The sequence below is a fragment of the Phoxinus phoxinus genome (genome assembly GCF_949152265.1).
Source record: "Phoxinus phoxinus genome assembly, chromosome: 15".
Taxonomy (NCBI): domain Eukaryota; kingdom Metazoa; phylum Chordata; class Actinopteri; order Cypriniformes; family Leuciscidae; genus Phoxinus; species Phoxinus phoxinus.
This window is the reverse complement of record NC_136890.1, coordinates 3729879-3757389: the sequence shown is the minus strand read 5'-3', so window position 1 is coordinate 3757389 and position 27511 is coordinate 3729879. Positions and strand designations below refer to the sequence as shown.

Sequence of the window (27511 nt, the reverse complement as noted above, 5' to 3'; positions counted from 1 at the left end):
GTGATATCTGGTGTTCATACAATAAATCCAAGAGAATGCATTAAACAAAAGGAGCTTTATTCACTAAAGTTGACACCTTGGAGGTTAGTCTCAGCTGTGCCGAGTCTGATTTCACGAGGAGAGAGCTGGTTAGATGACAGGGTTAAACAGTTAGCAAGGAGAGGTCATTATGGCTCTGTGTACGTGTGTGTGTGTGTACGTGTGTGTGTGTATGTGATACACAAAGTAGTACAGTACCAATCCACAGTTAAAACACAAAGGAAAACAGTACAGTACAGTCGCTTATACATTGATGGTTAAGGCTAAGGTTTTATTGAGGGTCTTGGGGAAGGTGCGAGAATGGAAAAAGATCCCTGATATCTTGCAAATAGCTGCGGAAAAAGGTTGAAGCCTATCAGAGTGCAAAGCATGCGATACTGCCTTTACTGTATAGCACAATCTCAACACTTCAGATGAAGCACTCGCATTTCCAGGACGACTGCATTGGAGCTGATGACTGGAAGACGACAAATAAATAGCAAATAAATAAACAAACGTAACATTCTACAAGCGGATGCACAACCAGTGAGCCACGTTTAGTAGTGAAAAAGTTGGCATAAAATTTTACATTCCATTCAATTTAAGAGAAAAGAAAAGGAAAACTCGCGTCAAATTACGCACCGTCATGTTTCACAAAAGGAGACGTTACGCAGAATGTCAAAGCTGCTCATTTCCATACAATGAAAGCAAATGTCACCTCACCTCACACGATTTTCAATAAACACCGACTTAAATATTAGTTTTGAATAACATAATTTATGGCACTTTTTGAACGTTTCATTGAATGGAAAACTAAATGCTCTCCTTTTGTGTTTTTACAGAAGAAAGTCAGGGAAAAACATGAGGGCGAGTAAATGATCGCAGAATTCACATTTTTATCCCTTTAAAAGCACATCCACAAGACACAAGTATCATTTCCCTTGGTGCTAGTATACACATATGGTGCTAAATATAATCATGGCCATATTTAGCCCTTTTCAGGGAGTCTTGAGCCATGGGCTTGTGAAGAGCAGCACCGGAAAGTGATGGTGAGGAGATCTTCAGTTCACACTTTCTTTCCCAAACAAGAGACGATCGAGGCGAGACTTCCCGATCCCGACACTCCGGGGCTTTCCTCACATATCTTTCATTCTGCTCCGTGTAAACATCTTGATCATCCACCTCCAAATAGGCAGCCATGAGTTGATGAGCGTGTTTTTAGAAAAAAAAAAGTAATTTACAATAAAAGTAACTTGAGTCCAGCACCTGTGCTGGTCGTACGACAAATCTACTCGGTCAAAAGTTAGTAATATTAGTGAGTACATGAACAAGAGTATCTAAAGATTGTTAAGGATTACACTCTTGTAGAAAGATAAATGCTAAAAAGCCGGAAAATATTGCATTCATACGCTATGACGTGCCCTTTGCCTGCAAATTTGAAAGGGGCGTAATTACATTTGGCAAAAATGGTGGTGGCATTTCTTTTTTTCTTCTTTTTTTCACACACACACAGTCATTTTCAGCATTTTTGCTCCCTCTTTTTTTTCTGCAAGCAAATTGGGTGAATTTTTAAGACAAGTATAAAAAAATCTGCCTTGATTCCTAAAGCAACTTTACAATACTTATCAAAACAAATACTTACACATCTGTCATATCATGCACATGCGGCCGAGGTGAATTAAAGTCAGCGGCCGTTCGCACAGGACAAGCTCTCGCAATAAAAAAAACAAGAGGATTATTTAGAGAATATGTTTGTCCATAAACAGACACGATCAGAACAATACACTGCATGTGTGTGGCGCGCGTTTAGCATCAATAGCAAGAACATGTCCGGTGTGAACGGCCACCTTAATTCTGGAAAACGTCTTTCTAGATTAAATTAAGAATATGTCAAAAGGAGATATGATTAACCAAATAATACATAAAAAACATTTCATGTCGAATAAATAATAACACTGTGTCCTAATGAGACGTGACGCTGCAACACGCGATAAACACATCGTAGCTTTGCATCCCGAAAAGCAAACCTCAATTTATTTGTTTTAAAAAAAAATATTTGTGATTGAATATCATGTTTTGTTTGCTTTCCCCTAGTAAAAAAAAATATACCAAAATCTATTTTAAATACATTTATTTCAAACCGAGTATACTTCAAGTCCATTAACATATTTATTGACATTTAACTTAAAACTAACTGGAATAAATATTATAATTAAACTTTATTTGGAGCACTTCTTTATTGCACAATGCACATTTTTCCTGTTATTATGCTTAAAATGTGTTCTAATATCATTATTGGTAAGGATAGTATGATCATATCAGTCTTTAAATGCAAGATATTTAAAGGGAAACTAAAGTATACTTGCAATAGTTCCACTTTAGCACAATGAAATATTTCCATATATCTTTAATTGAACTATTTCTGGAAAACTAAACAAAATTAGTACAATTGCAGGGTATTAAGTACATAAATATGTAAATGTATTTGTAGTATACTACGCATAAAACATTTATATTTTAGTATATGTATTTTTCACTAGGACTTCTCTCGGCCTCGTTCACACGGATGATTGCTTGCGTTGCACGAGCGAACGAACCCTTGAAATGTGTTTAAATGTAATGCACTGTTGTGACGTCACAATCACAATGCATTGTGGTCTATGGAGAGTAAAGGGTTGGGATTATCGCATCATGTCTGTTTAGGACACCATGTTATGTTTCATTCTTTTTTTTAGAGATGTAGTACAGGTGAAACTGGAAAAAATTTAATATCATGCAAAAGTTCATTTATTTCATGCAAAGTGAGATATTTCAAGCCTTTATTTGTTATAATTTTGATGATTATGGCTTACAGCTTATGAAAACCTTTTCACAATAACAAATAAAGGCTTGAAATATCTCACTTTGCATGTAATGAGTCTATATAATATATTAGTTTCAGCTTTTAAGTTGAATTACTGAAATAAATGAACTTTTGCATGATATAAAAAAAAATCCAGTTTCACCTGTAGACTCACTCGACTATTTTTATGACCTCCATTAAAAAAAAAAAAAAAAAAAAAAAAATCACATTTGCTCATTAGGGACACCATCTTTTCCTAATCACATTCATAGTGTTTTATGGAGTAACCAAAATGGCAGGAAGTTGGAAGGCAAGACACTACACTAAGATTTTCTGACACCCAAAAAATTGTTTTTTTACATTCTATCGCAAAGTGTTTAAAAATGGAAAAGTGTGTCGAGTTCACGTACACTCACATCAATGGTTTTCATAAGGATTGTGAAATGATCAAGCGTGTGTCACCAGCCTTCCAACTTCATCCCAATGCCTCCTCATTCGGCAAAACATCACAATGACAAACAATGATGACGAGTAAACACTGAGAAAATCACAATGACAGTAATAATAGAACTAACAGTAGTACAAGTCTAACTTCCTGGGTTGTGGTACCCCGAGGTTTGTCCGGTTTTACAGTTTTCCTGGAGTCTTCCAGGCTAATCCGTTCAGACGGCGGGTTTAGGAGAACGGCACATGACAGCGGATTCAGCTCATAGTGGCTCTCACCTCCGCTTTCTGATTCCCTTCCAAGGGTCTGTTGTTTAGTTGTCCCCTCCCCTCAACATTCACTTATTTTTACTCCTCTTGTTACAAGTAAAAACGTGTTTCTCTGTCCGTTTGATTCTGTAGTTTTTTTAGTCGCAGGCACTCTCACATGGCGTACTTTTGCGTCCATTCCCTCGCTAGTCTGTTGTACCTGCGAGAAAAGAAAGGACACACTCTTAAGACAGTTCTGGACTGTTTTACGTTAAGAGAAAACACAAAAAGGGTGAAGTTCATCGGGTTAATCGCAAAGGGGAAGTTCACTAACTTTTTGAAATCCAGCGTTCAGTTTATTTGCTTGTTTTTGTCTTTATTGTCCCCCACATTTTGGACATTTTGTTTAAAGGGGGGGTATAATGCCCTTTTCAAAAGATGTAAAATAAGTCTCTGATGTCCCCAGAGTGTGTGTGTGAAGTTTTAGCTCAAAATACCCCACAGATATTTTTATATAGCATGTTACAATTGTCACTTTTTGAGGGTGAGCAAAAACACACCGTTTTGTGTCTGTCCCTTTAAATGCAAATGAGCTGCTGCTCCCGGCACAGGGGGCGGAGCTTCAAGAGCTCGTGCCCTTTTACCCATAGATATTATATAAAGACTAGATGCCCTATTGGCCACTGGGCACTGAGAAATACGGCCGCCATCTTAAACCGGTCGTACTTCTAGTTTCGTTGCTTGGCAGCAGTCAGATTCCAGAGCACTGTGGAGCATTTTCCTGTTCTAATCGGCGGACCAGCGCAAATAGTGCCCGGGATTACTTTTCACAAGTACATTTTAACATTACCGTACTTTTGGTTGTATTTTGTGAATAGAATATTACCAGATAATTGAGATGGAGCAAGGATCTTTGATATTACTGTACTGAAATCGTAGCCAGAGACGTTAGCTAGGCTGTGTTTACTGCACCAGCCGGCGTTCACTCGGCATGGAGAGGTGGGGTAAAGTAATAATTACAAGAGCTTCTCGTTTATCAGATACAAGCATTCAACAGCCCTGTAGTATAAACATATATAAATATAGGTTATTTGTGTTTGCGCACGTGATATCAGGAAGCAATGTAATAACGTTACCTGTGTAATACACACACATGAACGCGATGCGCAAATCGAGTGTGTGTGTGTGTGTGTGTGTGTGTGTGTGTCACAAACAGTGTTAATTTTGACAGCAAATGATTTAGTTTTAGTCATATTTTAGTCATCTGAATTGTTTTAGTTTTAGTCTAGTTTTAGTCGACTAAATACAATAAGATTTTAGTCGACTAAATCTACAGTAGATTTTAGTCGACTAAAATAGAAAGGGTTTAGTTCAATTGTAATGCATTAAAATTTTGAATTTCTCTAAAATTTCCAAACCCATTATATTCCCGCAGAAAACATCTATTAACCTGTTAATATAAATCATTTTTAAAATTTGAACATGCAACACAGACACAGATTTAGCACTGTGACACAAAATAATATCTTAAACTTCTAAAGTAGAACAGTCTTTTTTTTCCTCCAATAAATGATTATACAGTCTTTAACTTACATACATCATTCTTTATTCTTTCAAGCAGATATATTTATTTGTATAAATTAAATATAATTAATCCTTATTAAAGCTATTAAACAGCAGTGTATGTTTTTCTCTTTTTATTTTGTTGTTTGATCAATATTAAGTGTACAGAAGGCAATAGGTTTATTACGCACTGTCACTTTAAGACCGAGTGTGCAGATCCAGCACTGCTGATGCACATCGATATTCTCACAACTGTACGTTCTGTAAAGACATAACCAACTTTGTTTACGCGAATACTCTCCAAAACGGACATTTAGACATAACGTTGTGTGTATTTGTCCATTCAGACGCGAAAGAGAGCTCAATTCAGTCCTTGCGCGAAGGACTATCATTACGCTGCTGCACCCATGGTACGGCCGCACAGTTCCTTGATTCTTACGCCGGAATGAGAGTAGTTCCTAGACATATAGGCTTGGAAAATCGCAAGTTTTCATTTTCCGTCGATCTTAGTACATGGTTTAACTACAGAAGAGTCTAGTTTTAAATAGGAAAAATATTGAAACTCGTTGGGCATTTTGAAAGAAATGCTACTGGACCCATCAGAACCAATGATCTATGCTAAGCTATGCTAAAAGTGGTACCGTCAGACCCGGAGTTCGGCTGAATGGATTCGAAAACGGTAAAACTCAACTGTTTAACTCTGGGGGAGTTGTAAAATGAGCCTATTTCCAAAAAAAGTGGAGTATCCCTTTAAAAAGCGAATTCTTTAAAAGCAAATATCTCCCTTTGCTTTGAACGTTGTAACTTTTGCTTATGATCAAACAGCAACATTACACACTAACTAAAGTTAGAAAAGTTAAATCATAATCAACCACCCCTTTAAGTTTGTTTTAATACACATACACAATCAATTTAGACACACATAAAATCGCATCCATCACCTAACACAACCTTAATGCATGTTTGGGTCACTCACTTTTCTCTGTCTGCTTTATATGTGTGTGCGATCTCAGGTACCAGCGGGTCATCTGGGTTCGGGTCACATAACAGGGAGCAGATGGACAACAAGACTAAAAAAGGAAGGGAAAATATTAAAAAGCCAGAACATCCTGATCATCTCTACTGTTGGAAAGCCTTGTGTTCATAGCGAGAAGAGCTTCTCCGGTGTTTGTTTGCCATATAACAGACAGTTTTCCAAAACTAGGTCACTTCTTAGAACAAAGATTAATCACTGTAGTCTGGCAGAGTAACCCACACGGGGCTTTATTAGACAGAAATGCCAAGGCTTTCCAGTACACAAAACAAACCTGTTTACACCTGGTATTAAGATGCGTTTTGGTTGATTGGATCACAAGTGGACGGCTCTAAAGGCCTCATTATGCTTCTGCGTTAAACTCGTCACTCCTACGGCGTCGTGGCCGTTTTATGGTTCTGCGTCGGGTTGCGTTGCATCGCGGTGCATTTCACCGGCATAACGCTAGGGGGGTGTGTGGTTCGCGAATCTCTTTGCTAGTTTGTTTTGGTTCCGTGCGCCGGTTCCGCTTTTTCATTTCCGACAATGACGAGCGAAAGAGAGAGAGTGCTGTTGCAGCTGGAGCTAATCGACGTTGAACAACAAATTATTTTATTGCAAATGTTTAATCGCAGAAGAAAAAGAAGACGTCGTTGAAACAAACAGTGCAGTGGTCACTTTAAAAATGGCGGTATAGCGGGAGGGAGAAACCGGAAAAGCTACACTCCGGAAATGATGTATAATCTGACCAATCACAGCCCTTGCGGTCTGCGTCGCCTCGATGCGTAGTTACAATTTTTTGGAGGTGCACGTCGAGGTACGGCGGAGGGGTCAGAGAGGGGTTCGCGAAGACGCGAGAGGGGTCTGCGGGGGTATGCCGTCGATTCGACGCAGAAGCATAAAACAGGCTTAAAGGTTGTATCAGCGATTTCAGGCCCAAACATAAATGATCACATTCATCTAATCTGTCCTGACGATCCGCTAGCTGCCCGCCCCATAAGTAAGCTGTCAAAAAAACACGTCTCTGTAGGCAGCCTAGGCTCTGAGATCTGCACACAAAAACAATTGTTTTCACCAACCACTCAAAACCTAAATAAACAGTGTTCCAACCAATCACCGACAGGGACTGGTGTTGTGAGGTTTTGCACTCGTGCGCGGTGACGGCTGCACGCGAAGTCGGAGCTGAAGAAGAAGCCAGCGTCTACAAAACAACTTGAGGATCAACAAGAGAAATTGAACATGGCTGAGTCAATCCCCAAGAGGATTAGGGCGAGGGAATACCATTGTGTTTATTCCAAGTCACGTATAGTTGTCGAGAAGGTTTTTGAACGGTGTTGTTTTTTTGTTTTGTTTATTAATCGGACGCCGAGGTTGCACTGGTTCTTTTGGACAGGCGAGTAGCTGCTAGTGCTGACTTGTTTGGATGTGAACTGTGTGTGAAAATATCCTTCTTGAAATAATAGGAGCGAAGCTCGACTAAACTTGGGTAGCTCTAGCTAAGAAATGCGCGTGCATGATCGTTTTTTTTTCATGATGCACGAAACAGGAGGGAGGGACGAGCTAACTTGGTTTGTTTGGGATCTCGCTTCAAACACAAACAGAAGTGACGTCACCCACAAACGCTGATACAACCTTTAAGGGTGCGTTCACATCTGTAGTTCGGTTCATTTGGTCCGATACTTAGTGGCATTTTGGTTCCTTTTCACACCACACTGATTGCTCTGGTTCTGGATCAGTTGATGAAACGAACCAAAATGCAGTCACGTGACAACATCCACATCACTTGTTGGCCAGATGTGTCTTGAACGTATTTTTATGACTGCACTTCGATTGGTCAGAATTAACGTGCGGGAAAAATCCAACAAAACTCTTGGAAGTAAACAAAGGGGAGGAAAATACGGCAGACAACACGCCGCTTTTTACTATGGAGAGACGAGTGCGTGGCTGATTGTATCCCTGGCCATAGTTTATTATATAGTTTGTCTACGCCATTTTAGACAAACAATAACATTTGAGAATGAAGCGAGGATGCGGCTTGAAAATAATGTTTTATGCACTGCACGCGGCGAGTCACTTCAGGAGGAGGCGACGCGTGCATTAATGTTGCAAAAACAGTGACATAATACACTGACTACGGCAGCTGCTTTAGTCCAAAAATGCGCAGTTCTTTGGCAGTTGGGTCTGTTCGAGGTCGGATCACGTTCTCACCACAAACCAACCGCTCCAGAGTTCATTTGAAAGAGCACCGAGACCTCCTCTCCGAGGCTCCTAAATACAGGAGTAAACGGGTCTAAACCGCTTCGAGCTCGTCCAGTTTCCTCCACTTCCAGAGTTAGTAGAAAACACATTCGGCCGGATCGCTTTCGTAGTGTAAACACTCATGAGATCGAATGTGTTCAAACAGCCGCTAAAGACCGTCTTCTGTCCGGCGGCTGATCTAATGCGGGAACATTACGAGAAGAGCTCGAGTCAGATGGGATTTAAACTGTCGGCTGAAGACTCAAGTTTGGTTTGAAGATGAAAAACGCACCAAGCACAATATTCTCTCATCATTCCTGATGTCTAACACACTCACAGGTCTGTCAGAGCAGAAACTGAAGCTGATGTTCTCCGTGTGTTTCTCCGTCGTCTCCGATCACATATGTAAATTATATGAGCTTATTGTACATTTAAATCAAAAGATCTGAAAACCCCTACATTTACTCACACATAGACCCTCTCCTCGAAGAAATCAGGACAGAAGTGTTTAAAGGGGACAGAAGAGACGGATTAAAACACCAGGTGTAAACGGGAATGTGTTTCCCTCGTCTACTTGTGATCCGATCGACCAAAACACATCTTAATACCAAACTCAGTGTCTGTCCAAAAAATACTCAAGCCACATGAGAATTTTATAATTCCTAAATTATAATGATCATCTGTTAGTTTTCCTGAACAGGAGAGTGTGTATAATCTATATATACACCAACGCAACGGTGAGCATGCAATGCACCATTATACACAAATGGTGTTAAAACTTGGTCATATAATTAAAGAATGTTTAAAGAATGTTTTAAAACATTTTGCTTGAATTAAAAAAAAACATTTGTTACACTATTCTCACTAATACATCTTGTCGTAGTAATACAGATGAAACTCAAAATGAGAATATGGTGTAAAAGTTTGTTTCAGTAATTCAACTTAAAATGTGAAACTAATATATTATATAGACTCATTACATGCAAAGTGAGATATTTCAAGCCTTTATTTGTTATAATTTTGCATAATACAGTTATAATACAGCTTATGAAAACCCCAAATTCAAAATTAGAATTTTGTGAAAAGGTTTTCATAAGCTGTAAGCCATAATCATCAAAATTATAACAAATAAAGGCTTGAAATATCTCACTAAATGAACTTTTGCACAATATTCAAATTTTTCGAGTTTATTCATACAGCAAAAAAGGTATTGCAGATGAAGTCCTAAAGAATATGCATTCTGCCATTCAATACATAATGATACATAATTTATACCATGCAATTTTAGAGTGCTTTTGTTCCCAACAGCAGCACAGCTGATATTCAGACCAACATCATCCTTATGTGAAATTGCTTGATCATGTCACAATTTATTATATATAGTTATTTTATGAGGTTCAAAAAGTAGCATGGCATTAGATTTACACTTAGTGTCAAATAAACCCTATATCCCTGAGATCGTTGACCTCTTTATAGGAGTTTAAACTCAAACTAAAGTTATATCTCTTGGACCGGGCATTTCTCTAAATTTTTAATGTGGGTTTAACTATATTGTTTAATTGATATTTTACTCTTCATGTTTCTTGTGTCTTTTGTTATGTAAAGCACAGTGGTCAACTTCTGTTGTGTTTACTTGTGCTATATAAATAAAGTAAAATAAAATAAATAAATAAATTCAAAGTGATTGTTTTAAGCATTGAGACTGAAACTTACCTTTGGATACAGTGAGCGCAGGAGACCACTGAGACCGCAGGATGTCCAGACAAATACTGCCATTACTGTTAATGTTGGGGTGGTAGATTTTTGTTGTGAATGCGACCTGTCAATCAACACAGAGAGTATTGATCACACAGCATTACAAAACACAGCGTACATTAGCATTAGTGGAGGAACGGATCACAAAAATCACGGTTCGGATCATTTACGGGTTTTGAGCCACGGATCGGATACTTTTTCGGATCAGCAAAAGAAAAATAATAATAAATATATATATTTGAGTTCGGCTAGTAGGTTTTGATGTAGTATCGAAGAACTTCATGTGAGCTTTAAGTAATAAATGAAAAGCAAAGTTGCCCCATATATATATGTATGGGGGGGGGGGGGGGGGTAACTTTGCTTTTCATTCATTACTTAAAGCTCACATGAAGTTCTTCGATACTACATCAAAAACTACTAGTGTGCGTAACTAATAAAGTTCAAACATTAAAAACAACTGAACAGTCAGTAATAAAATAAGTACAAATACACAAATTACAAGCAGAGATGAATGATGAATACTAAATCACAAAGTTATGAAGTCTAACAGTAGTTACCTTTTCAGGTACAGAAATTAATAATTAAGCCTAAATGTAAAATTACACTAGGCTATTTGTTCACTGTAGAAATTAAATATAGTTTCATCTTTGTTAAAGCTGTATCTTGTTGTTTTATTAACATTAATGACACTGAATATTAGATGCGTGCTGTCACTTTAAGACAAAAAAACTGACACACATCCGGTTTCAACGGTTCATATTTGACAAACGAGAGACAACTTGTCGAGGCGGGCATTTAGACATAATTTTGTGTTTATGTGTCCGTTGTTCAAAGGCAAGTAAACACGAAAGAGGAATCAGTTTGTCTCTCAAGCTTTCTTTCATTGCTTGGTTGTGTAATTCATTATATAGGCAGCACAACAGTAGAACATGTAACGTATAGTTAAACTGGACGAAGGGCTATTGTTGTCATCGCTTCTTGGTACATAACAGCCACCGTAGTTGCAACACGCGTTTGAAAAAGCGAGGCGCTAGAGAGCACTATTTGCTTGAATGCAAAATACAATTTCACCGCTAGATGGGAGTAATTCCTACACACTGTCCCTTTAAAAAGTCTTTTTGATGCTTTTAATCAAACTTTTTCCAAGGAAATATTTGTTTTGGGTGCTAAATATGTGCAGAAAAGACAAATTGATTGTCAGTTAGTGAACTTTATCTTGGCTCAAGTAGGAAAAATAAGATTGAACAAAGGCCTGGACATAATGTTACGGTGTTGTTTTCAACTCTTATAAAGTCTAGAGTGTTGATTGATTTTAATTTGTATAAATCTATGGATGATCTTATTTCTTTTAAACTAAAATGTTGTAGCAAAGGAGCATTGTGTTTATGTTTGAAGATGAATCATTTTTTTTTCCCTCTGTGATAATTTATACCTTGTGAATTGTTTTATGTAGATTAGTAATAAAGAGCATATAAATTAAAAAAGTAAAAAAAATTCTCACGTCCAAATGATAAACTTTCACTCTATCATGGTTAAACTTAGCAGTTAATCCACGAATCACATGCGTGCCGAACCGTGGGCCAGCTGGTCCGTACAGATCAACTGCGATCCGTTCCACGCTCATTTACATATGACTAATGGTCTCCAAACACAATGAATCGCACAAAGCAACTGACCTTTGGTGGTTTAAACGGGTAGTCTGTTGGGAAATGAATCGTGAGGAAGAAAACCCCTCCTTGATATGGACTGTCATTCTGAAAAACAAGGACACAGGTTACTAATGTGTGTTTCATAGCCAACCTCTTATATTTTGTTCATATAAATTTGACTGAAGTGGAGATTTCTGGCTCAATGTAGGAGGAAAAACTCATTTTGAGAAAACGGCCTTTAAAGATATACAGTGTAATTGAAATCTACAGACGCAAATAGATAAAGTGCTCTAAAAGATACAGTTAAAAGTGTATTTTGGATGTTTTTTTGTCCACGAGTCTGAAAAAACACTTTATGAAAAGCCCAAAAGCCCAAAAATGACAGATGCTTGAAAAAACACAGTTTTTGCCTGCAGTGTCTGGCCTTAATATGTTATAGGCTGATAACTACACACATATATTACATAAACACAAACTTTTATATGTTAGATGTGATTAATCGCAATTAATCGCAGTTTTGACAGCAAATTGTTTTGAAATGTCTACGCTTTACTACTACAGCTGCTCATTAAAAAAGATGAGATATTAAATATGCACTCTTACAATCATCTACAACATATTACAATATAAAAGCCATGAAGTAACATTGTCATAACTCAATCAACAGAGTCATAAGCAAAATATTTAGACGTTGAATATTTATTTAATTAAATCATCACCTTTTGAAGTTTAACAAATCACATTAGACGTTTTCCGTCTATAAATGTAAGACGTCTGTTACACATTTTAAGATATTTAGGACTTTTTATGGCCTTAAATTTGATCAAACTGAAAATTTTCTATTTTAAGGGCCCGCGGGGACCCTGAATTTAAAGATTTTACAAATGTTTTAAGTCTACTGATTTTTCCAGGTCTAGAAATCACATTTCATGACTGCGTGAACCCTGTAATTCGAAAAGAATAAGGCAGAAAAAACAGCTACTCACCGGCCCCATTATTGTTGCCTGCCAGTGAAACACTGGAAAACATGAATCATGACACATAAAATCAATTAAAGCAAACTGATCCGATCATGAGGATGCCAGTTAGTGTTACGCAATAACACATGTGAATATCTTTGTATTTAAACTGTAATCTGATAGTAGGGATGCACGCTATATCGGCCACCATTTCGGTATCCGTCGATTTATGTTCATTTTTGTTCATAGTTATCGACCGATATATATTAAAGCCAATAAATAAAGGATAATTTCCCTCAGCTGAGACGCTTCAGATGTGCACTGTTCACCATGATGGATTTGAATTGCTTGAAATATGATTGAAATCACTTCAAAAAAAGGAAAATACAGTTCAGTGCAACATTTGTAGTCTGACATATCGGCTGCTTTTATTGCCAAGACTTTTGTTTTTGTAATCAGGTTGTCAAAAATTATATAAAACTTTGGATTTAGATTTATCGGCCAATATATCGGTTATCGGCTTTGTGCTAGGGCCAGTCGCGTTTCCACTGTCGGGCTAAAAGCGGGCATGCTAGTGCGTGCCAGGGCCAGTCGCGTTTCCACTGTCGGGCTAAAAGCGGGCATGCTAGTGCGTGCCAGGGCCAGTCGCGTTTCCACTGTCGGGCTAAAAGCGGGCATGCTAGTGCGTGCCAGGGCCAGTCGCGTTTTCACTGTCGGGCTAAAAGCGGGCATGCTAGTGCGTGCCAGGGCCAGTCGCGTTTCCACTGTCGGGCTAAAAGCGGGCACGCTAGTGCGTGCCAGGGCCAGTCGCGTTTCCACTGTCGGGCTAAAAGCGGGCATGCTAGTGCGTGCCAGGGCCAGTCGCGTTTCCACTGTCGGGCTAAAAGCGGGCATGCTAGTGCGTGCCAGGGCCAGTCGCGTTTACACTGTCGGGCTAAAAGCGGGCATGCTAGTGCGTGCCAGGGCCAGTCGCGTTTCCACTGTCGGGCTAAAAGCGGGCATGCTAGTGCGTGCCAGGGCCAGTCGCGTTTCCACTGTCGGGCTAAAAGCGGGCATGCTAGTGCGTGCCAGGGCCAGTCGCGTTTCCACTGTCGAGCTAAAAGCGGGCATGCTAGTGCGTGCCAGGGCCAGTCGCGTTTCCACTGTCGGGCTAAAAGCGGGCATGCTAGTGCAGACCAGGGCCAGTCGCGTTTCCACTGTCGGGCTAAAAGTCGCGTTTCCACTGTCGGGCTAAAAGCGGGCATGCTAGTGCAGACCAGGGCCAGTCGCGGGCTAAAAGTCCCGGGCACTGTCGAGCTAAAAGCGGGCATGCTAGTGCGTGCCAGGGCCACTCACGTTTCCACTGTCGGGCTAAAAGGCATGAATAGCCTACAGGCCCGAGGCTATTAGCCCGGCACGGCACGTTTAAAGCCCTGGCTCGCACTGGCCCGACAGTGCAAACGCGGCTAAGTGCATCCCTATCCAGAAGTAAGACATTATTATTCACTCGTTCCTGATATACTCACAGTCCTCTCCGACCGGACCTGCTGAACACTGGGCTGGTGGATCTCTCTGCAGGTCTGTCAGTTCCTGAGGGGGAAAATATAAAGTTCAAGAGGCCATTTCATGTAAAACAATATTTTTGGGGCAGGAAACTTTGTATTTGTAAGTGTCCAGAAGGGAAAATTTATAAAAGAGTAACATGAAAACAAAGGATTCCCGTCCTGATCAAAACTTTATCAGCACTTGGATACTTAATTTATTCAAAACGCTTTCTAAAAACAGAGTTTGGCTCATGTTAGTGTAATGTGGTTGACAACACATATTCCTGATGCTTTGGCTCTGAGGTTTGCTTCCATATTGAGATGTAGATCATCTCAGGAGCTCTGCCAGCGCAACCAACACTATGACAATCATCTCACTCTAGCCACTTGGTCTGAGAATGAAATATGGATGTATCGGTATACAAACAATCACAATCGGTTAATCTGAAAATATCAGGGTGTTACAGAAACATCAGTGTTGGAAAACACAGTGAATATGCAAATGAGCCCCGCCTCCACTCACTCACTCACTCACTCAGCTCAGAGATCCACTGGTTGATGATCACACGTTGATCTGATTGGTTACAAGGTAGTTTGTGACGTCAGAAACACCAGCGATTTCAAACCGTGTTTTTGAGACTGCAGTTTTAACACTAGAACGGCCAATTTTATATCTGCAATAACTTTGTTGAAAAAAATAAATAAAATCCTGCTGGTACCTGACTTTTCCTAAAAGTGTCTGTATTTTCATTTAAAATGTTTTTCATATAAATTACACATAAGGCAAAAAAACAAATGAAAATATTTACCTATTTCGGCCATAGACGGTCATATTGACCGCACTGAATTTCGCGGTATTCTTTTGATACATTTCCCGCGGTTGACCTTTGTCTCTCTCACGGTCAACAGAAAGGTCAGTAGCGCGGTCCTGAGTGTTTGCATATATGCTAATGTCTACAAACAAAAAGTATATTAGATTAAAATTGTTGATCTGAAATAGGCTAATAATACCAGACTACGTTATCTATTCACGTAGATATTCTCAATTATATACGAGTTATTAGACTATTTTCTCTGTTATTATATTAAAATAAAATGTTTTATAATTAAATAAGATACTTTTAGTTGTTATTATCTTGTTCTGAGTTATGTTGAATGGATATGGAAATATAGCTCATCTGTTGTGAATATGCGATATTACGGTAGGCTACTAATGATATTTTTATTTATAAATGTATCCTTAAACTTGTTTAAATGTTCAGTTTGGTGTTTTGTTTTTAAAAGATATAATACAATCAATGCATTAATCTCTCAATTAGCAATGCTGTCGACTTATGAATTTACACATGGTTTGTCTTAAAGCAGATTTGAAACACCACATACACATATAAACAACTTTGATTTCAATGCCATGCATCTTCGTTTGTAATGTGGGTCAGTATTTGGCGCGTGTGTTTGTGTGTGTGTGTATGTGTGTACAGTAACTGTTCTGGATCATTCAGCAGAAATCTCTCATATCTCATCCTCATGGCACTCCTCTAATTCTCCTCTTGTATTGCTAGAAGTTACTGTGTGACTCAGTGCCTGAAAAGGCCCGTCTAAAGATAGACTAGAGCTGTCAGCTGCTCGCCACCAACACTTTCAATAACTATAACCATCAGCACACTTAAAGAAACACATAAGTGCCTCTGATGGGTCAGTCCATATCTAACCTCATACACAACAACAACAGAAGAACAATAAATGCCTTTAAATGACATTACTGCAAGAATAAAAGAACGCAGTCCTGCTCAAACTATGACTTTTCATTTAGTTTAGTTCTATAAGAACTGTGAACAATAACTTTATTAAAGCGGTCATTAACTGCTTTTTATTCATTTATAATGTTCTCTGAGGTCCACTTATAATGTTAAAGACTTTTAAACCAAAAAACATCCTAATTTAGAAGCAATAAGCTCTTTTCTCTCCTGTTTTTGACCCTTTCTATCAAACACTTGATGGGCGTGTCTCAAGACCTGGAAGTAAACGCCCACTGCAGTGATTGGGTGACAGGTTTGCATATAAAAATAATTTTCAACATCCCAGATGTTACACGCGTGGAATTGTTTTTAAAACTTCCGATGTTGAAAAATATCTCGTTATATAAATCGAAACATTTGCCAACGAATGGTAAGTCTTGGTTGTGAGAAATAAAGTTTAAAGGGATAGTTCACCCAAAAACGAAAATTTGGTCATCATTTATTTAACAATAAGTTGTTCCAAACTTGAATAAATGTCTTTCTTCTGCTGAACAAAAAAAGAAAATATTTTGAAGAATGTCGGTAACAAAACATTAGTTGGACCCCATTGACTTCCATAGTATTTTTCTTCCATAGTATGGAGGTCAATGGGGTCCAACAACGGTTTTGTTGCCGACATTCTTCAAAATATTTTCTTTTTTTTGTTCAGCAGAAGAAATGTATTCAGGAAAATCAAGCTTTTAATGTTGTTTATGTCTATGTGGTGTTTGTTTTAATGTGCTTTAAGACAAACCTTGTGTAAATTCATGACTTAAAATATCTTAAATGTAACTCGACACCATTGCCTCATTTAGTATATGCGGTTCTGTGAATATGCAAATGAGTCCTGCCTCCACTCACTCACAGCAGCTCAGAGATCCACTGTCAAGTTATAATTGACAAAAGATGACGTATGTTGTTTCCCGTAAACGGAAGTATGAATGTACTACGTACCACTGTTTGTCGCACTGTCGTTCTTATAGGCTATTCACTGTTCATTCTTTTCGATAAAGTGAAAAACATACACATTGTCATTTGCAGTGTCGTGTTGATAAAGGCAAGCGTGTTGTAAAGTCTTACTGATGACAAAACAGATGTTGCTCACTGAAGCTTTTATTCAGGATTACAGCAAATTGCTTCAATCAAAACAATAACAAAAGCAGCGTTTTTTTAAAGGGGTGGTTGATTATGATTTCACTTTTCTAACTTTAGGTAGTGTGTAATGTTGCTGTTAAAGATACAACGCTCAAATTTTTAAAGCAAAGGAAGATATTTGCTTTTAAAGAAAAGGACTACAACAAACGGCTGGTAGAGACTACACGACATTCCTCCCGGGTTAGTGACATCACCAACCCTAAAATTTACATAAACCCCGCCCCCCGGGAACGCAATTTATATTGTCAAGACAGAATATGCTAATCAATGACTAGAAGATAACTACACATACACTACATACATTCATCAACTAACCATTCAGAAATGTCCTGTTCTTCTACATATTGTCACTTCTTCTTGAGTCTCTCCATCATTGTCTGACTCCGGTTTGAATATAAAAGACTAAAAGTTTTTGACATTTTCAGTGCGTGTGTGTGTGGTATAAAAGGACACGAGCTCTTGTAGCTCCGCCCCCTGTGCCGGGAGCAGCAGCTCATTTGCATTTAAAAGAATAGACACAAAAGACGCGTTTTTGCTCACCCTCAAAAAGTGACTTATATATAAAAATATCTGTGGGGTATTTTGAGCTAAAACTTCACACACTCACTCTGGGGACATCAGAGACTTATTTTACATCTTGTGAAAAGGGCATTTTACCACCCCTTTAAGTGTCCGATATGCCGACGGCGCATTAACCCCATAAATGCCGAAAGAACAGCAAATCACAACTATTCAGTCAGCAAATCTGATCCGTTTCCGTGTCTCGGTCTCGTATTTACTACTACATGACATGCACGGATCGGTGGCTAAAGAGGAAATGATGTGAAAGTAGGTGTTTCTGACATTGGTTTCAATAAAAGCTGTTTTTAGACTAACTAGGACGTTTTGAGTTCTGAAACTTACAGGATATTTTTATTAGTGCTGTGTTGAAAAAAACGATTCACCAATTCTGAATCGATTTTCATATTAATTTCTAAAGATCGATCCGTAACTCAGAGGATCGATTTAATAACAGGCCTACATTTTCCCCATAAACTCACTGAGACACGGCGACTGGCGGCGCTGCTAATGCGGTTTCTCTGAATCCACTTGTTGACAAGAAAGGAGGAAAGAGCCGTTCACACAGCGCGTTTTTTGCGCGTGCAAATTCGTTTTCCAGGCGCGCCTCTGTTCATGGTTGCATAGCAACGGCAGACGCAAAGGGAAAGCATGCGCTTGTTGAGAGGAGAAAGCGTGCAAACTCGTGCAAACTGCGCTCTCCATGATGACGAGGAAGTATCATCAAAAAATGTATTGATTTCTAGCCCTTGCATTAGCTTTACTACTAGATATATTCATTGAGATGAGAAATAAAAAGCCGCCCTGTACAGCTACGATCAGCTGTTCGGCCGAGCTTTCCATGTTGTTACGGAAAGGCCGCTGGTTTTTGTCACATGACCTGTTGAGATGCATTGAAGTGCTTCTCTGAATTTGCACGCGCATAAAACGCGATATGTGAACGGCCCCTAAAGTGGTATCGTGTGCGGTTGTATCTAGTTTAAAAGGCCTTTTAAATATGAACGCAGTTTTGGATTAAATAAAAGGACAGTCAATTAAGTCAAATAAAACACGTTTTATCTCCCGTTTAGTTGGTAACACTACATTAAGACACCATTCATTAACATTAATGCCTTATCTAACATCAACACATTGAACAATAATATATTTTTACAACATTAATGTATGTTTGTGAATGTTATTTAATACAAACACTTGATTGTTCATGAACAGTTAAAACTTTTGAAAATTTTATATTTTAAAAATATAAGATCGGATCGGATCGGATGGAATCGAATCGAATAATGATAATCGATTCAAGATCTTGAGAATCGGAATCGAATCTTGAAATTTGAATCGATACCCAGCTCTAATTTTTATAGTACAATTACCTTGTATGTCAAAAGATCAAGGAAAATTAGATCTCAATTCCTGACTCATTAAATTGACTAGACATGATTCATACATTACAAACAGACCGAGGCTTTGACAAATACAATTTTATCAGAAATGAGACTATTCTCAATTTATGAAAATTATGAAAGATTATATAATAATTATATAAACCTGCAATACAGTGTATTGGTATATCGTTACTTATCGTCACTAACAGTAAGCAAAAGCAAAGAAAGTGTCTCAATTTTCGTCAACGTTAGAGTCCATAGTATCAATCAACAATGCATGTATTAATATAATTAGGTTATTTTGCTAACATGATTAAATACATGTTAAAAGGTTGTTTAATTTCTGATAGCCTGGACATGATCATTGCACAAGTGTGATCCTTAATAAATGACCTCTGGCAGGATCATCACACACATACTGTGTTACATATGTGCTGCTTTTAAAGGGGGCGGAGCTTCTGCTGTCTATTTCTGATCTGATGTTGACACTCTCTCTTCACCCCTGGTTGATGTAACATGACATTTAGGAAAGTTAAATGTCTGAAATGTATCATTAGTCTGTGTGCACATTTAATAAAGTAGGTTATCTAAAAATGTGCATTCAAAATTTGTATGAATGGATAATTTTGCAGGGCTTCAGACCTTACAGTCCCCATGTAGTCAATGTATCCGTAGTCTCAGCCTCAGACGTGACGCCCACGGATCGTTGGCTAAACGTCTGATGCATATGGTACACTTAACTGGAAACACTTCAGGAATGTCGAAGTCGTCATCTGATTGGTTGAATTTTATCGGATTTCCGGGGGGCGCGAGTGTCGCGTTTATTTTCGGTCCGCCAGGAAACAAAGCGCAGACGTGTGATTGCGGAAGAAAAACTTGTGTTTACATGAGTGACAATGAGCATTTATCAAGATCAGCTAAACGTAGAGAGTATGCGAGGTTCACGGCATAGATTAAGAGATGTCAAGGAGTTTTGTTTCAGGCACTTAGTGGAGACTTATTGCACGCCGGTCTGTTATTGTGGGGACATTACCACGCCCAGAAACGTGACGCTGAACGAAACGAACTGTAATTGGTTGTTTGACATGTCGGTCAAACGGCCTTATGGGCGGGCCTTGGCCAAAGAAAGCTGCTATGAATTCCAGACCTTCAGCCGTCAGTCTGAAGGTCTGGCTACGCGAGACTAATGTATCCGAAACTCACTTTGATCACCAAAATTACATATTTAAACTTTTTTTAACCTTAAAAAGAAATTCCTTCATGCCTTAAAATAGCTTGAATGTAACTTGACATCCTTGGCTCATTTAGTATACGCGGTTCTATGAATATGCAAATGAGCCCCGCCTCCACTCACTCACTCACTCAGAGATCCACTGGTTGACGATCACACGTTGATCTGATTGGTTACAAGGTAGTTTGTGACGTCAGAAACACCAGCGATTTCAAACCGTGTTTTTGAGACTGTCTTTGGTTCACTGCAGTTTTAAGCAGAAAATACTCAGCAATGCTGTCCACTTATGAACTTACACATGGATTGTGTTAAAGCATATTAAAAACACCACATAGACACATAAACAACATTAAAAGCTGGATTTTCACCACAGGGGGACTTTAAAGGGATAGTTTACTCAACACTGAAAATTCTGTCGTTATCTATAAACATGTATGCCGTTATTCTTGCTTATCTCGATTTTAAAATCGCAAATGAAATTAAATCGCTTGTCATTGATGATCGGCTCTGTAAACGCTGCTCCATCTGAGAGCACAGAGTTTGAGTCTCTTAACGTGCATTTGAAAAAGCGACATGCGTCAAACATCTTTCCAAACATGAGAAGCATTTATGAACCTCGTCCAACAAAAGACAACATTTAAAAACATGCTTTTACTCTAAACTCACTTCATAACAACAGTTTAGCTCCTCCTTCTGTGAGATGATGTGCTTACACAGAATAAGGCAGTCGTGTGTTGTGTTTATTAGTCATGTTTAATCAAAGCGTTCTCCTGTTTATTCAGCTACAGCGATAGGGATTTCCTGACCAAGGGGGTAATCCATCCGCCGGAAACCGAAGCTTCCCCGCGGGCCGCCATTGGCTATCTAGCCATCCCCTGCTGTTAGCATCCCATTGACTCCCATTCATTTTGGCGTCACTTTGACAGCGAATAACTTTACATCTGAGGCGTTCAAAGACTCCATTTGTCCATTATTTATTTCTAAAGAAACACGACAATGTATAAAAGGCCTTGTATCTTACGTTATGGCCCCGTAGAAGCAGTTTTGGTAAAAATAGGCTAACGATTGCACAGATTTCTCTATGAACAAAAGCATATTAAGACCCGGATAAATCAACTCATTAACTTACGTAAGTCTCCTCAGTTTTTGTCGTCAATTGACCGTTCGCAAAGACCCGCCCCCCTTAGTTACTGTCGCTATGTCTGCCAAGCTACGCCGCTCTCACGCCACACCATGTTCTCACGCAGTGAAAAATACATCGCGGAGAAGAGAGGACACTGACAACACACTGACAGACAGGACAGACCAGCTTACTTTTCGGTTACTTTTGATATTAAACAAAGTCTCACCTTTCAAATTTGGTCATTTTCTAAAAGAAATTTAAACAATAAATACCGTTTTGTGGCTCTTTAATGTGTCTGACAGATCGCTGTAGACTCAGATAAAGCCGCTCGTGAACCGATCATCTCTTCCTTCTAGTTCATTTATAGCATCAAATAAACATGAATGAACATCAGAAGGAATGTTGTTTTAACCGCGGAAAGGCGTCAGTACACTCCGCTTCTCAAGTTCAAATCCTCCCATGTTAATCTCATAGACAGTATATAAACTGGACACAGCGACCCCATAGGTTTCAACAGAGAGAAATGAAGTCAATTAGAAGCACTCACTTCCTGATCGCAAGGCGAACTGCGCAGGCTCAAACTGAGCTTGACGACGTAGATGTGACGTGAGCAACCTGTAGGTCTTCTAGTCGCTGTGCCGAGAGAAATCTGAATCATTCCCTTCCGAATCTCGCAGAGAGACGGAGAGCGTGAGCATTAGCTGTCCATGAGCAGCGGGAGCAACTTTATCACTCTCTGTGGGCTTCTCTCTTGACTTTATGCCTCCACGTCCTCCCGATTGCTTGCGAGCTTCTCTGCCTGTCCATACGGTAATTTTTCGACTTGTGCGACACAGTCGCGCGGTTATGGCGCAATCGTTAGCCTATTTTTACAAAAACTGCTTCTACGGGGCCATAACGTAAGATACAAGGTAATGGAGCCTTTTATACATTTTCGTGTTTCTTTAGAAATAAACAATGGACAAACGGTGTCTTTAAACGCCTCATATGTAAAGTTATTCGCTGTCAAAGTGACGCCAAAATGAATGGGAGTCAATGGAATGCTAACAGCAGGTGGGGGTCCGCTAGCCAATGGCGGCGCCCGGGGATGCTTCAGTGTCTTCCGAAACACTGCCCCCCTGGTTAATCTACTAACTCTCCTGACTGCTTTGTCGGACAAAATGGCGGATGGCGAAGTATGATTGGTCAGATCAACTGTCAATCAAACTCCCTGTGAAGGGTCAATTGACTTCACTTTTCTCCGTCCGTTGAAACCTATGGGGTCGCTGTGTCCATTTTATATACTGCCTATGGCAGTTATGTACTTGAATGGCGGGCGTTATATACTTCTGCGGCGGGGCGTATTTGGCATTTCTGCACGAGAGCGCCCTCTGGTGTTCAGATGGATATGTGGTGTGTGTGTGTGTGTGTGTGTGTGTGTGAGACGCCCTCTGGTGTTCAGATGGATATGTGGTGTGTGTGTGTGTGTGTGTGTGTGTGTGTGTGTGAGACGCCCTCTGGTGTTCAGATGGATATGTGGAGTGTGTGTGTGAGACGCCTTCTGGTGTTCAGATGGATATGTGGTGTGTGTGTATGTGTGTGTGTGTGTGTGTGAGACTAGGGATGGCGAAAACGAAAAAAATTATTGACCGACCACCGAGCCTCATTAGCCGGTTGAAACCGGTTAACCGATTAGTTTTGAAATAACAGCCATCTCGAGCCGTGCCTGCAATTTCGCAACTCTCTCCGCCGCTCTGCCTCCGCTCACACACACACACACACACACACACACACACACACACACACACACACACACACACACACACACACGGCGCCGGCGCCGCCCTTCCACTCACGTCACTTTTTTAAAATCCCCAACAGCGCGAATGAGTCCCGCGAACGCGGCGCCGAGGAGCTTGTATGTAATCGGCGGACAAACGCCTCCTTAGTTTCGAAATGGTTTGGGTACAAGGTGATCGCGTTGAAAATAAAGGCGTTTATCTAGCGTTAGAAGCTCATTTGAAACATTGCCGCGGCTCATTTCAGAAAATGACAGCTCCGAACCGAAGAGACGCCGCTTTAGTTTGAGGTAGTGCTAACAATAATAAAGAAAGATGATGATCATCATCACCTTATCTGTTACCACTGAAATGTATTTGTAATGTATTTTGATATTTAAGCGCTGTATCACACAAGTTGCAACTTACGTTACATCTGTGTCATTCTATTTGGTGAAATGGTCCCACACACTACTCTTCTCTGCACGCTTCATCCTGTCCTCTCACCTCGGCTCTAACCTCGAGTGTGTTAGCCTGTAGCCTTTACTTTTCGCAATCCTTGTGAGCGCGCGAACCCAAACGCTGTGACCTCGCGCCGAATGTTTTTATTGGTTTATTAAGTACAAACGGGCGAATTATGAAAGATTGAGTGAGGGATTTGTTCACTTCACACAAAAAGATCTTGGAATATGACGGCTAACTGTAATAGCGTTTAGTCCACTGTCTATAATAGACTAATTTAGAGATCACTTTTTTTTTTTTTTTTTACCGACTACCAACAACTTTGATCGGTTAACGTTGATACGGTCAACCATCGGTCAAACGGTCATCGGTTAACATCCCTATGTGAGACGCCCTCTGGTGTTCAGATGAAGCAGCATTTACTACCAATCAGCCGCTGCACCGACAAGCTGCGCATAAAATAATCGCAGCCTTTGCCAAATCGCGTGCGATTAATTGTGCAGCCCTAATTCTTGAAAATAACTCTTTTCCATTCAAGGGCAATTTATAGTGACCATGCTGCCAAGCTCCAAAAATTATAAAGCACACCATAATATTTCCTAACACAAACAGACACAATGTGATAAGATTCAGGCAACACGACCAAATCAAATCACAGCCAATCAGAAGAGTGTGTGGGCGGAGTCTCTCTGCAAGCGCACTGCCTTCTCGCACTCACTAAACGGATAAGAAGAACGAAAATCGATTTAAATGAACAATAATTGTAACATTATTCAACAAAAATACAATCTTTGTCATTAAATATACTTGTTTGTTCACATTGTACAGTTTGAACGCTCTTGTTTCCTTGGAGTTATTTTCAACATCTGAGGTAAATTGTTTATAGCTATTAAAGTCATGAAAAAATTATATTCAAACTCAAATTTAACCATTTTAATATTGTACAAAATTTTGTAACACTTTCGTTTAGTGTCCAATTCTGACTAGTTGCTTATTAGCATACATATTACCGTACTAGGGTACAAGCTGTTTTTTAGTTCTTATAAAGCACATATTAATGTCTTATTCTGCATGATGGCCATAAAACTAACTTACTAACTATTAATAAGCAGTAATCAGGAGTTTATTGAGGCAAAAGTCATAGTTAGTTAATAGTGAGACTTGGACCCTGATCTAAAGTGTGACTCAAATTTTCTAAGTTGCCTACCTGAGATAATTATTCTGTATTTTCTAGTCTTTTTAAAGTTCATTTTTCACAATTAGCATATTGTTTTTATTGGAATAGTTTCCATGACATCACATCTCTTCTCTGATGATGTGTTTACTGGCGCGAGGGCGGGGCAATAACCTGTCACTCACATGAGATCCACCAATAGCAAACCACAACCATCCAATCAGTTCCCCAGGACGAAATCAAGCCATGCCCATTGTTCTTGTTCCAGAAGCGTTTCACTCGTCACAATAGGGAATAAAAGAAAATCACAATTTCCGTTTCATGCCGACTTAAAGCCAATTGTATCCCTTAAAACTCATCTTTGATCACCAAAATGACACATTTAAAAGTTTTTTCCTTAAAAAGAAATTCCTTGATGCCTTAAAATAGCTTGAATGTAACTCGCCACCCTTCCTTCACTTAGTATACGCCGTTCTATGAATATGCAAATGAGCCCCGCCTCCACTCACTCACTCAGCTCACTGTGCGTTCAAACCGCCGCCAGTGAGAGTGCCAAAGTGGCCAGAAGTCATTCATTGTCAATGAGAGCTGGTGGCGAGCTCCAGCGAGGGCGGCGCGTCTTGGACGGTGAGAGCGGCGAGAAGAGTTGAAGTCAGGTCAACTTTATGGTAATGAGCTATGACGCGGTTCGGCAGCAACCAATCGGAATGTAGAAGTGCTCCGTTTGAGAGGATTCCAGGGAACGCAGTCCTGTAAACTTCGGTTCTGACCACATTAGTTCCCAAGCAAATTAGAGGAGAGGTTGATCATTTGAATTTGATAAGAAGGCGCGCAACACTATTTATAGGCAAGATTTTTGCGCTAGAACGCTTGTTTTTCAGCGGGAATGCAAATTAGAATAGCACTTAACCATGAACACAAAAGCCACACCACACAAATGGCTTTTAATTGGTTTATTTCATTAGCAAACATGTCACTATAATTGTTAAGTTCTTTCTATCGATCAATTTACTGCAAAAATAACGATCAACATGCTTGTTTGCTTTGCGGCCCCTTTAAATAAAGTTTAAAAAAGACCAAGCATTCGATCTACGTCAGAACGACCACGAATCTTTCCACGGCGTCGATGGCAGGGCGGCGAGAGCGAACTTTGCTGTCAGAGATCGACTGGTTAACAATCACACGTTGATCTGATTGGTTACAAGGTAGTTTGTGACGTCAGAAACACCAGCGATTTCAAACCGTGTTTTTGAGACTGTCTTTGGTTCACTGCAGTTTTAAGCAGAAAATATTCAGCAATGCTGTCGACTTATGAATTTACACATGGTTTGACTTAAAGCAGATTAAAAACACCACATAGACACATAAACAACATTAAAAGCTGGATTTTCACCACAGGGGGACTTTAAGATCCTTTCTGGTAACTAAAAATGCCAGAGTTTAAATTAAATTTCGGCCTAAAAATAACAGCATGTGAGTTCATAAGAACAACATCGTAAAGTCGAGTAAATAATTATTTTAGTGATTATGAAATGAATCACTGAAATCAAAACAGTGATTTTTTTCTGTGATTAAAGTAGATATGCGAACAGGGTGGCGAATCTGTTAAAAATACCCTCCGCTGTCCTAGTGCCCTATTTGCCGAGCCATATATGGACACACTGACATTGGGGTTCAGCATTTGGCAACTTGAAAGCGGTTGTCGCCCATCACGCATGCGCACCAGTGTCGTTTCTCTCATTCATGATGACAGACAACAGAAAAGATAAATTTTAACGATGTTTAGCTTTCCACCGAACTTACATGCCACAAATCATTCATAACAACACCTGAAAAACCACATAAACATGTGTTTTATGCGCACAGTTCCTTGTGCTACAACATCACACATCGACAATAGACCATGTCGATCACATATTGCGCAAAACAAACACTCGTAATCAGCATTATCGACGCATCAGTGACTGTTTATAACATAATGCCCGTGAATCTGTAACGATCAAGAACGAGAACAAGCGTCTGTCGACTGCATGCATCCACCATTGGCCATCCGTCTTTGTCTTGACCAGATGGGGATCAAATGAGGAAAGTGCGAGTGCTTTACATTCACAACAGCGTTAGAAGATGACGATGAGGACATTGACAGAGGCTGTGAGGTTATGCGATCCACACAATGAACACAAACTCACCTTTTGGATTCTTTTCAACGCCATTTGCTCGCTGTATTACAGCACAGTGTCTGTTTTATCTAGTTCAGATACTGTTGGCCTGTACAGTTTGGATGAGAACGCGGTTGTTGTTGTTGTTTTTTCCTCTCAGTGTCACACGTTAGGTACGTAATAACACAAAAGCACAGATTTGGACATTCACACTGCTGTTTAAACGGCAGTCGCCGATTTGAGGAATTCTTACCCCCTCTAACCTCACTGACAGTTTTTAGTGCTGTACTAGACAGCAGGAAGGTAATCTCGCGAGACAACGCAACGTATTTTAGATATTATCGCGATACTAGAGCGTGCGTGTGGGGATAGAGAGGGGATCATGGGAAATGTAGTTCTGTGGGCGTTCTAATTTTAAATAAAGTATGTGACAGAAGAAAATTATGAATATAAATCTACACCTTAATCATTCTACTTCAC

General features: G+C 39.6%; 2 protein-coding genes across 2 annotated transcripts in view; one reads left to right on the top strand and one right to left on the bottom strand.

Annotated features, from left to right (window-relative positions):
• The window catches only part of LOC307012107 (uncharacterized protein), a 328649-nt gene that overhangs the window by 24337 nt on the left and 276801 nt on the right, over positions 1-27511 (top strand). The window lies entirely within an intron of this gene.
• Positions 1525-27354, bottom strand: ube2d4 (ubiquitin conjugating enzyme E2 D4). The gene is made up of 7 exons (XM_079638109.1): positions 27062-27354; positions 14235-14298; positions 12757-12788; positions 11798-11875; positions 10080-10185; positions 6093-6186; positions 1525-3773 (listed from the first exon to the last, which is right to left on the bottom strand). Exons 1-7 carry the CDS (start codon positions 27083-27085, stop codon positions 3728-3730), a joined length of 444 nt encoding a protein of 147 aa, XP_079494235.1. The 5' UTR covers positions 27086-27354; the 3' UTR covers positions 1525-3727.

Coding starts and splice junctions, on each gene's coding strand:
- ube2d4 (XM_079638109.1), bottom strand. CDS start 27,085: ATGGCGTTGAAAAGAATCCAAAAG. Junction 10,186..11,797: donor ACCCGTTTAAACCACCAAAG/GTCAGTTGCTTT, acceptor GTTGATTGACAG/GTCGCATTCACAACAAAAAT. Junction 6,187..10,079: donor TGCGCTCACTGTATCCAAAG/GTAAGTTTCAGT, acceptor TTCCTTTTTTAG/TCTTGTTGTCCATCTGCTCC.